At 41.5% G+C, this 12,115-nt stretch overlaps 1 protein-coding gene across 2 annotated transcripts in view; it reads left to right on the forward strand.

Annotated features, from left to right (window-relative positions):
* The window catches only part of wwtr1 (WW domain containing transcription regulator 1), a 41,244-nt gene extending 35,729 nt beyond the window's left edge, over positions 1-5,515 (forward strand). For both annotated transcript variants that reach the window (XM_080770277.1, XM_080770278.1), the window contains exon 7: positions 927-5,515. In XM_080770277.1, the coding sequence (XP_080626403.1) occupies positions 927-1,114 (188 nt within the window). In that variant the 3' untranslated portion in view covers positions 1,115-5,515. The remainder of the gene's footprint in view (positions 1-926) is intronic.
* Positions 5,516-12,115: the final 6,600 nt, after the last annotated feature.

Consider the following 12,115-nt stretch of genomic DNA (forward strand, 5'->3'; position numbering starts at 1 on the left):
TATAAATCCTCTCTTCATAATGTAAATAGTATCCCCAAGCGACACACTTTACTACTTATTTCGATGGAAATAAGCGAATTAGCACAAAAACCCAATCCCCATTCAGGGCTTATATTTGGGGAAATAGCCAATAATGCACTTTTGCACAAAATAACACCTGGACCTCTTTGGTGGGGACGTAACCAAATACAGACACTACAAATAAAGGTAAGAAAGACTTCTAGCATGGAATTCTCCTTTAACTTTGTGAAACTGCAATAACAACACACACACACACACACACACACACACACACACACACACACACACACACACACCGTGCGTGGGCAGCAGTGGCTCAGGAGGAGGAGAGTGGAAGTCTTGGAATGTAAAGGTTCCTGTCTTGTACTTTCTATGTATTCACAAGGATACTAGAACACTCTCCTCAAAACACAGTCGCCCCGGGGGCCGAGCGCACATCCAGCCGAACTGCTCGGCCTGGTATTCCTAAACGTAACCTCAGTAAACTATATGCCTTTAAACGGTTAAACCTATAACCTTATTCCTAACCTTAACGGCAGTAAATCTATGCCCAGCCCTAAACTTATTTCTAACCTTATTCTCAATTAAACGGATGCAAAGAATACAAAGACCTCGTTTTTAACACATTTTGGGCGGGAACCCCTTTTGGTTTTAGCATTATGTTATGCTTTAGCTATTGAGAAATAGCAGATCTACAAGCTCGTAGCGCGCGCTACGAACTTGTAGGTCTGCAATTTAAAAAAAAATCCAAGAACCACTGACACATAGAAACATAGCTTTTTCAGAAAACTGTCAGGATGTAGAAAAGACATTTTTAGAATCTGATCTCGGGTCAGAATGGGCTTTAAGGCGAGCATTCACACAATGGTGTATAGTGTATGTAAATCATCTGGTTTCCCCATCAGGTGAGTCCCTGGCGCAGGGCGGTCTGAACATACCGGGGGCTCAGCCCAGCCGCTTCCCCGACTTCCTGGATTCACTTCCTGGAACCAACGTTGACCTGGGAACCCTGGAGGGCTCCGACCTCATGCCCATCCTCAACGACGTGGAGTCAGTTCTCAACAAGGCCGAACCTTTCCTCACCTGGCTGTAGTATAGTCACAACACGTTCGCAACGCCACGCACACATACGCACGCACGCACACACACACACACACACACACACACACACACACACACACACACACACACACACACACACACCACGTTATGCATAAACACTGTACATAAGGTCGGAGTTATACACTCGGATGTTCATTGCGCCGATGCATGCACATTTTATTTTTTATTTTTTACAACTAGCTGCGTTACACTAAAGAATGGACACACACATCCAACCAATGCAGCGAAAGAGGACGGAGCACTTTGTTAACAGCTTTCATAACATTCTGCACTTTGTTCTCTGCCGGGTATGTCCGAGTCGGAGTCATCTAGTAAGAGACGTGGCGACACTATAGCGCCGACTCCCCCAATGGAACGCGGAAGTGCTCATTCTATCTCAATGGTATAGTTCCAATGTTTGGAACTATAGCCCCATATAGGCACCCCCCGCTGTGCGGCGAGATCAAAAGTGTGCAGCCACTCTCTTACTATTCCACTCGCGTCTGAATGTCATGGAGTTCTAGGTATAGGCTGCGGGGATAACGGCAGATAGACAGAGTGGACCACTTAAGCCCTATTTCAATCTACAAGTAGATCGGCTGTTGTTTTATTTTCATGACTTGGCCAACATAGGGATGCCCCAGTTGAAAGTGGTTAACCCATTTCGGGCGGGAACCTCTTTTGGTGTTTTAAGCATTATATGTTATGCTTTAGCTATTGAAAAAAATAGCAGATCTACAAGCTCGTAGGTCTGCTATTTTTGGGATCCTTGACATGAAATATTGAGCATCTCTGACATAGAAACAGGTATTTCAGAAAAGAAATTTTTTAAAATTTCGACGTCAGGCCAAAAGTGGTTAATAAGCAATTATTAGGGACGAGTTTGTTTAAAGGAGTACTTTACTTCTATCAGGAAATCATACCTGGCTAGTTCTAAAAAAAAAACCCTACATTTTCTTCATATGACTTATGACTGGATACGAGACACTTTGGATTACACTGTGAGTGGCGTTTTTTTTAGTTTTTTTTAATATAGTTTTGATGTTGTTAGTTGTTGACGCCTATTTACTTCAATTCATCAAGTATTTTCTCATTTTGGGGGGGGGGGGAATTCTTCATTCTCCGTAAAGGAATGTCATGCAAACGAGAATTATCTTTCTATTCAACCCATCGCGGGGTGAGTCAACTATAAGTACTCCTTTAAACTCTGTCTATCCATTTGGACTCTTGCAAAACAAAAGCCAGATGAATATAGTTTATTTGGATTCACGGTCAATGGAGACGATGTGAACAACACAATAACAGCTCCTATCCCTGTCGTTTTACTGCGCTCATAATGCCGTTATAGCCTGCAGTACCACGTCTATCCACGAGAGGGGGACATTGCCATAGCTGCCAGAGTTCTAAGATGGCAGCAGAGAGTGCAGAGGCGGTTGTAAAATGGCCTCCTGTGAGTGTCAGCAGCCTCTGCAGCAGCTGTTAACCAAGTCTAGCTCAACAAACCAACCCAGCCCGAGCACTGTAAAGTGGGAAAGCTGTGGGAAAAAACACTCCGTGATTCCCTCTGTCAAAAACTGAACAGAAAGTGCTTGCATATATTTACCATTCAGCCAAAAGGAGGGGGGGGCGGGGGGGACTGCTTTCCCATGTTTAAGCGAGCTTTGTAGGCTTACCAGGCTTTAGTGGGAGCAGATCTTAGGCGGCATAGCAGTCCCTCTCCGCTACACTAAAGCTAAAACATTATAATAGCCAGTCAGATCAAAGCATTTGTGCTTAAGGTTTTTATACCAAATATGTATTTCCTGTTGTCGAGACTATCTATGTATCGTTAAACAAAGCTTTAAATGGTCAAACCAATACTACTATTGATCATGAAAAATAAGACAATGACGTTTTGATGAGGGTAAAGTAGCCATGTGAACAAGCAGCCATGTTGTTCTTGAAACTAGACTTTTAGTGTTTTATACTCTTTTTATACTCCTTGCTACAGTATTCTGTATTATTATTATAATTATCCTACTGTAAATTCAAGAATTCAGTTTTTTTTGCCTAGAATGGGTTGTTGTTATTACAGTATTCTGTGGACTTCTAGGTTTCCCCAAATGCAACAGAGACCCAATTTTATCTTTTGGAAACAAAACAAGTTCCCAATTTGTTCTAGATTATAATTGTCAACAAAAGAGGATCTTTGTACCGTTGATTTATTTTTTATTTTTTATCCCACTGTTTCTCAGCGGCGCAACATTTACATCCCGTTGACTATTAACGGAGCAAAAGCACCAGTGATGTTAATAAAGTTTTGGTAACCACAGTTTTCCATTCTGTAATCTGAAGTCCAGAAAGGTGGCGTGCGTACGTACGCACGCCGCTGTAGGACTTGCATTACTAGAGGTTGTATTTTTTAGTATTTATCGAGATCTATAATTCATTTTTTCTTTTGATTTGTTTTGTTATTTTATAGAGATTTGTAATTTTTTTATTTTATGGAACTGAGATTTCTAAGCACTACCAATCAGAGATGGCTCGACAAAGGTCATTTGATCAAGAAGTGTTTGACAGTCACATGATCAATCGGAAAGCGAGTTGTGTTGGTGTTGATTACTAGTAGAGGACTAGGGTGAACTTCCAAGTCAGCCAGCAAAGGACCTGTTGAGGGCAGTTGTGCAACAGAGGAACATCTGCCGGATGCATTTTCACAGGAGCTGCAGTGGGGGCGACTTTGGCTCAGGAGGTAGAGCAGGTCATCCAATGATCCATGGGTCGGCGGTTCGAATCCCGGCTCCTCCTCCTGTCTACATGTCGCTATATAAATGCACCATTTTAGTAGAAGACTAGGGTGAACTTCCAGTCAGCCAGCAAAGGACCTGTTGAGGGCAGTTTGTGCAACAGAGAGAACATCTGACGGATGCATTTTCACAGGAGCTGCAGTGACTTGTAAATATACACAGCGAAAAACCTTTTAAACTCTCGAGACTGTAAAACTCTCAGCTACATTAACACTCTTGGGTTGTGCTGTGTATGTAGCGGCCGTACCAGTCAAAATGGAGCTAATCTCATTCCCATTAACGAGAGCTTCTACCTTGTAAAGTTTTCAACGATAAGGCCATAATTTGAGTGGTGGATATACTAGGTGAGACTGCTCCCAGCTGATTGGAATGACCACAGCTATGTTTTATTGTGAGAGGCTGAGAGGCTTTATGGTAACAGTTTTCTTTTTATATAAGCTTGTTTTAAATAAAAAATAGCCACGAGAAGAAAGTTCCAGAAACATGTTGGCCAGTGTTGACCTCGATCGCCATATTGTTTCCTGGTTTTCCTGCTCTGGATAGTTTGTCGTCATAGCTGAACATGATTGGCAACATCGCCGCCATCAGCCCGCAAATGATGCGTCGACGTGACGGCTATAATCTTATCGGTAGACCGACAGTAGCATGGTGATGATGAAAGTAGTTTGAACGCAGAGTAAAGTATTGTGGTTCTTTGTGGCATGTTGCTGTTATGATACTGTCGTTATAGGTCAGAGGCATGGGCGGACGCGGAGCTGTTTGTATTTCTTTTGCTTGGCGTCGTGCCATCATTACGCTATGGTGGGTTGTGTTTTTAAGCATGCCACGCTGAATTGAGTTCACGTTCAGCTATATCAGGAATCACATTTTTTTTTACATAACCTTGTGGCAGCCTATCACTTTATATTAGAATTGATTGAACTGAAAGTCAAATAATTTTAACTGTGACTCACAATTAGCATGTGGTTGATGATGATATAGTTACTGTGGTAGCGACCGTGGTTGCTTATAGAGCCAAGGCTGTGAGAAAAGGCAGTGGAGGTTTATCGAAACACTTTGGAGAGGAACTGATGAGTGGAGGATGGAGGACGGGCCTTGGTTGAGGGTGAACAAAGAAATGTGACTTGATGAGAAGTGTTGGCTAAGTAAAAAGCAATGTTGGGGATGTCCTAATGGCAGAGGGCCAGAGAGGGAGGGAGGGGAGGAAAGGAATTTTGGACAGTAGTAAGGGAGTAGGAGGAGCAGTTTGACACCTGCACACTCAAGCGTATGATCGATGTCAGCTGAGTAGTCCTTTTGAAAAACACGATGAACTTGACTGGGGAGCTTTGAAGTGTACTGCGGAATGGAGGCTTTGCATCAAACAACCTTTTATTTAAATCTCGGAAATGCATTGAGGAAGAGAAAGACTCATTTCCTATGCTGCTGAGTTACAACAAAACAAATATTTGTTCTAAACATCAATGAGAGAGAGAGAGAAAAAAATCTAAGTTGTGAAATTGACTTATTGGTATCGATGAGTCCATTTTTCAAAGTATTTTATGGTTTTGTTCCAGGCATGTGGAACACATGTAGAGTAGATGTTGTCTTATCTAAATGAGCTAGAGGAGGGAGGTGGGTGGGGTGGGGTGGGGTTGACTGTCATGTGACTACTGCGGGTGGGTGGGGCGTTACAGTTCCAGAAGAAGTTAATTAAATTACATTGACTGAGCATTCAGAATGTGCTCAAATCGACATCCCACACGAGATGTGGAATGCCTTTTCTATCCAATTCAGGTTCTATGTGTTCAAATGTCGGGCTATAAAAAATGCCATGCTATACTTATTCACGCCCATCTTTCCTTAAAGCAGTGTTTTCTTAAGCTATGGGTAAGGACCCAGAATGGGGTGTGTTTCCCCCTTTTTTCCCTTTTCCTTTTTTCCTTTTTTTTTTGGGCGGGGGGGGGGGGGGGGGGGGGGGTGATGGGTCTGAGTCCCAGCGTGAAATATATTTTACTCAGTTTGCTATTCCCCGATATGACAATTGAGGAGTACTATTATGTTTTACTGAGTCCGAGTCTCACAGTGAGAGAGACTAATCCATGTGGTGATGAGAACATACATGTACAGTACTGCATTATTGAGCCTGCTTGCTTCCCAGACAGATTCGAGGGTGATGTGAGAGAAACAGGACAGCCCAGTGGGGTTTTTTTTTACCAGTGGTTCCGGGGACCACCAGTGGTCATTAAGAGGGGGTTCCAGGTGGTCCCCGCAGCTAAATGATGGAGAGTTGGTAACCAAATTAACTCTTGAGAGTGAAAAATGAAAACCAAATGGGCCCGTAAGCTCTCAAAGAGTTAATTGATTGTTAAACATCTACATTACTTAATTTACAAATGTGTTTACGAATGTAGAAGAATTGCTATTTTGATCAATGTTTGCCTGTTATCACTCCTAATGGTACCAACATCAATACAGCATGGACTTGTGGAAAGGTCCTATCCAACGACAACAAAATATTCACATTTTTGGGTCTGAGAGGCTCATCAAAATGGTGGCCCCGCGGCTCAAAAATGCAGAAAGAAATAATGGGCCTTTTTTATGTGAAAATGGTTGAAAACCACTGGGATAGCCCATTTGCTATGTTCCGACCCAGAGTTTAAGATCGCCTGCTCTCCAATACTACTGCTTTGTTTTTAAGCTAGTCTTTTTGTTTTCCTATATAACTATTACAGGGCTGTACCTTCTTATACTCTGTAGCGCTCCGAGAAGATGATGCAATGTAATGATGTCTGAAATCTCTGAACAAAAAAAAGAAAAAGAATAAAATACAAATAAAATGGCATTAAAATTGTATAATTTGTTTTAAAAAAATAAATAAAAAATAAACTGGTTATGACACCACAAAGATGACGTTGCCGTGTCTTTCGTGTCATCCTTTCGAACTCCGCCAAGGCTGCGTTTGACTTGGTTGTGTATAAATAAATTAGGCTTTTCTCTTAACATTCTTTCTTTATTTTTTTTACAATCTGTTTTCTTATTGCCTTTTCCTTTCTCTAAACAAAAGGAAGACAGAAACAAGGACTTTGACTGGGCTCATGGAAGGAGTTTGTTTGAAGTCCCTACTCTCCTACAGTGAAATATGCTATGCTGTATATCTGCCCAAAATAATTATCGTTTATTATAGATTCTATGCACACTCCTCATTTTGCTTCTGTATTTTTTTGTTTGTTATCGAATTTAAACACAACTCCGTTGATAAGAAACACCTAAGTTACAGTACATTAATGAAGATGGGCTCACAGAAATTCTCTCAGAAATAGTTTATTTAATGGGCTTTAAACGGGGTATGTGTGTTTATTTTACTAGTTGTAATTGTACTAAATCAAACCTTTTCTTTCAGATATTTTTAATTGTAAGTAACCTTTTGCATGTAACTTCAGAGTCACTTGTAAAACCAGAACTGATATGAAAATAATATGGTAAGAGGCGACCGTACCTGTTACCATATAGGCTACAGTACAGCCACTGACATCAAAAGTAATGATCTTATACGAGATATATATTTATTGAATCAGACATTCATTTAGCTGGTTCAGATGCATTTCTTTCTCTCTGCCCGTGCAGACAGCTGAGACTCCATAAAAGAACCAATTATACGTCGTTTTAAATTAACGAGGCGAGTCATTTGGTATTCCTGTATATATATGGCTAAAGCTTTCTTTTGTTCTTATGGTCTTATTTTTCAGAAGTTGAAACCAAAACGCATGTATACCCTGAATCTGAATCAGCCAATGAATGTTGTCGCAACATACATGTTGGACTTGAATTGTTTCATAGATGCCCCTTGTTCTCCATTTCCCTCACCCCTCCCTTTTTTACTATTAATAGTGTCCTGGTATTCACACATGCACCGTTTGTCACCCTCTTGCTGCTGTTCATACAGAACCTTCATTCAGGGCCTTCATTTTCAGGCCTGTTGAGAACTCGTTCCAATAGGGACAGACATGGATTGAGCTCAGGGCTTCGAGACACTTCAAATTCATGCCAGTCCACTTCCTCACAAATAGTCCTGTTCCGGGTGTTGCCTGTTTCTTTCTCTCCATCCAACTATGGATGATTGACATCATAATACTGACATAGTACTGGCAAACACATTAAACTAATACATTATCAACTTTTTTTCTTATTTTTTGCAAATTTGCCAATCAGATTGCGTGAAATCATTAGTTATCCTACAATATGACGTAAGCATTCAATGACATTGAAGCCATATAATTGTTCTTTAAAAATGATTGTCCGATACACTAAACATCAGTTGGTGATTTGCAACAAGGAAACCGAGGTGCCTAGCAAGTTCATCTGTGAATTTGTTGTCAACACTCATTGAGGAAGGTGCTGCTGTGTGAAATGTTTCAGCTACTGGACGATACATCTGGAAGGAGAACATGCAGGCACATCTGGAAGGAGAACATAGGAAGGACCAGGCACATCTGGAAGGACAACATAGGAAGGACCTGGCACATCTGGAAGGACAACATAGGAAGGACCTGGCACATCTGAAACAAGTAGAGGCTGCTATGGTGGTCGGACACAAGATCTACTGCTTACATTGAAGTACACGTTGGTCTTCAACAGAGTCTTTATGCTGGAAAAGGTTGATCCCAGTGACACCTGCTGGAACAGGAGGACGTCACCTTGATGTTCCCTCCAGCCGTCGGGGCCACACAGCTGTGCTGATAGAATATACTGTCTACCTCTGGGGAGGGCGGCCTTACTGCAATGTTCTTCATGCATTTGATGCCGACGGCCGCATATGGTTCAACTTCAAACCACATGTTCCTGGGACTGTTCCAGAGGAGAGGGCCGGCACTCAGCCTGTGTCCTGGGGGTGGTCATGTTTATACATGGAGGATACGGTCCCAGACTAGACACAATATTAATGACACCTACAAGTTGGACACCAGCAGCACAATGGTCTGGGCTTTAATTAACACCAGAGGAACTCCACCACTTGCTTCATTAGGTTACTCTGCCACTGCCACCATCATTGGGACAAAGGTGTTTGTATTTAGCAGCTGTGAGCAAGTGTACTTCTACAACACTATCAGAGTGTTTGACACAGAGATCAACCGCTGAACACACCTTCAACACAGCATGTTTGTTGTAACGGACGTACTGCTCATTCAGTCTTTACCTACAATGGAGAGCTGTACATATTTGGTGGCCATTATTGTGACCCTATCTGCAATTTATTTATTTTACGGGCCTCCAATGATCTGTGGAAATTCAAGTCCAGAGACCTTCTCCTGGAAGAAGGTTGAGCCCAAGGGGAAAGAACCGTGTCCGACGTTTAGGATGTGCTGCTGCGTGATGGGAGATCGTATCATAGGATTTATTCTAGAGGATGGAACGTACAAACGCACATCATCCTCTGATGACCTGTATGTCTTAGACCTCAATCCTAGCCTCAAGACATTATGCAAACTAGCAGTTATTCAGTACGGTCTGGATCAGTCTGAACTCCCACACAACATCAGGTGGGAACTGGCAGCCATGACTACGACACCCCCCTGTCAAGTGACGAGAAAGCGGCCTGCTCACCCCTGCATTGAAGGAAGCATGAGCTCCGTTCGGGGCTCTCTCCAGGTTGGCAGAAGGAATGTCCAGGATTACATTTTAGGCAATTGGCAATGGGTGAGAAAATGGGTTACAATAATTGTGGGATTAAAAATTTAAAAATCACACCCGTGTGATTTTTAACATCCAATAAAAAAATAATATATAGCCTACTTACTCAAGAATTAATTTGTTAACTTCTGTTATTATCTTGATGATCAATGGTAAAGAAAATATTCAATGTATTTAATGTTAATATAATTATATTTTCTTTTAACATTGTTGCCTATCATGGTTAAAAGATAATAACATAAGTTGACAAATGAACTAATATATTTATATAAGCCCCGAACTGAATTAAAACAGTTGATTATTTAAAGATGGAGTGCCATGATTTTTTTCCACTCTAAAACATGATAATTAGGTATTATTATAATATATGGCCTTTAAAGATTTGTATTGTAAAATCCCCAAACGTTTTATTTGAATTAAGCCACTATTTTGAGACAAAGTATCTCATCAAATAAGTACTTGGCAACAACATATGCCAATAATGCCATATATCATAGGAAAGGACCTTGAGCTGACTGCGGTTTGATCCAAATATAGTCATTTCCTCTGTACCCTATTAAACAATCCTTCCCATAAGCGAAAAACTTCGAACCAGCCAGGACTCGAACCTGGAATCTTCTGCTCCGTAGGCAGACGCGTTATCCATTGCGCCACTGGTCCGCTGTGTTTCCTCGGTACCAGCAACCAATCATGAAAATGGAAAATAGAGAGGGTGCTATATGATTTAAATGCCTAAATTGTAAATTGTATTTCACCTGCTATGTCTCGCCTAGAAATCCACCCTCTGACTATAGTGAGTACCGGTATAATGACTGAATGCACCTTAAAACATATTTAGATGATACAGCCATACAGGTGCCACTTGTGCCACTGCCTGATGAGCTGAGAGTTCTGTGGTGAGCGGGTCAGATCCATGTAGACTTGCCATGTAGACTTGCCTTTCTATAAATAAATTATCATTGAGCATATCCATCACAATCGAACTTTTGACGCGTTCACACACACTGTCCACCAGATGGTGCTACTGTAATGACTTGCGGATGGGACCTGTAACAATCAGAGCCGTCCTTGACCTGTCAGGAACGCGTTAGCCATGTGATGGAAAAAGTACTTTAATGTTTTACTAGTAAAAGTATCAATACTGCAATAGATGTACTCCGTTACAAGTATGATATAATTATATCAGGAGAACCTTGTAACTGTCCCAGAATGGGAGACAGTGTTTTCAGTTATAAAAATAAGTAATATTAAATATGTTATTTTGTGTGCAACGTTTATGATCATACTATGTTAAAAGGTTATACCACAAGGTAAAAATGCACCCTAAGCAAGGGAGTCACATGATCAAAGTGTCATGTCATTCACATGACGTCACCTATCAGTAAGGGTCAGAGGTTGAACTGAGTTCCTGGAGAGAAGTTGAAGTTTTGGGAACGTCAGAGAGACAGACAATTAAAGTTCATCTGCACATGGTTCAAAGGCGCACACGGTACATATATTCTTTATTATGTGTTCTTCTTTATTGTGGTGTGCTGTATATTTCTGTAAATGTGGAACTGCAGACTTTATTGACAAGTTGGACTCACATGTGTGGACTCTCTCTAACTAAGGACTCTGCTTCCTTGTGTATGGACTCAAAAAACCTGAACAAAATGTCTTTGTTTCTTTATTATAGTTTTCACGGTGTCTTGGTGACTGTCAAGAGGAGTATCACCTTAGAAATAAAACCAAATATGACATCTGTATGATGCGTGGACATTCCAATGAACCTGTACAGCTACCCTAACCAAATCCTTATTTTCAGTTCGATTCAACTAAATATGTTCTCTATGCTCTATGCAAATCATTGTACTTAACAGAATAATAATTGTATCTCCGTCAATCAAGCCTGTCTGTCTGTCTGTCTGTCTGTCTGTCTGTCTGTCTGTCTGTCTGTCTGTCTGTCTGTCTGTCTGTCTGTCTGTCTGTCTGCCTGCCTGCCACACACACACACACACACACACACACACACACACACTGTGACACACACACACACACACCAGGCACAGAAACATTTTCTGTGGTTCTCTCTCAACACAGTGCCGACGCCGTTCTCGCCTGGTTAGACCCAGTGTAGACTGGGCTGCAGAGCCCATCTATTGCGTGCTGCTGTGTGTGTTAATGGAGTGAAGGTGCTGTGGGTAGGGTGGAGAGGTGTTGCTGTGAGGGGGAATAATATGATACTTTGACTGCATGTGTACAAGGAGGGGGAGTATAGGAGACTGAGCCGTTCTCGTGTGGAAGGCCTCTCGAAACATCAGAGACATCACAGATTCATAAGAAACAAGCAAGACAGAGAAAGCAAGGGAGTGAATGGGGTGAGTATTCTACAGAGCAAGACGTTTCTTTGTTTTGTTTTTGCAGACGAACCAATCGGAAGAACGTTTGCATGGCATGAAACAGAGTTATTTTTAGGCGGTTCATTTTATTTTTAGGAATATAGGCCTACATTTCAAGAATGAATATTTAAAAATACATGAGTTGAGATATATTTGATC

Source organism: Protomyctophum bolini (assembly GCF_963924005.1).
Source record: "Protomyctophum bolini genome assembly, chromosome: 8".
NCBI classification, from domain to species: Eukaryota; Metazoa; Chordata; class Actinopteri; order Myctophiformes; family Myctophidae; genus Protomyctophum; species Protomyctophum bolini.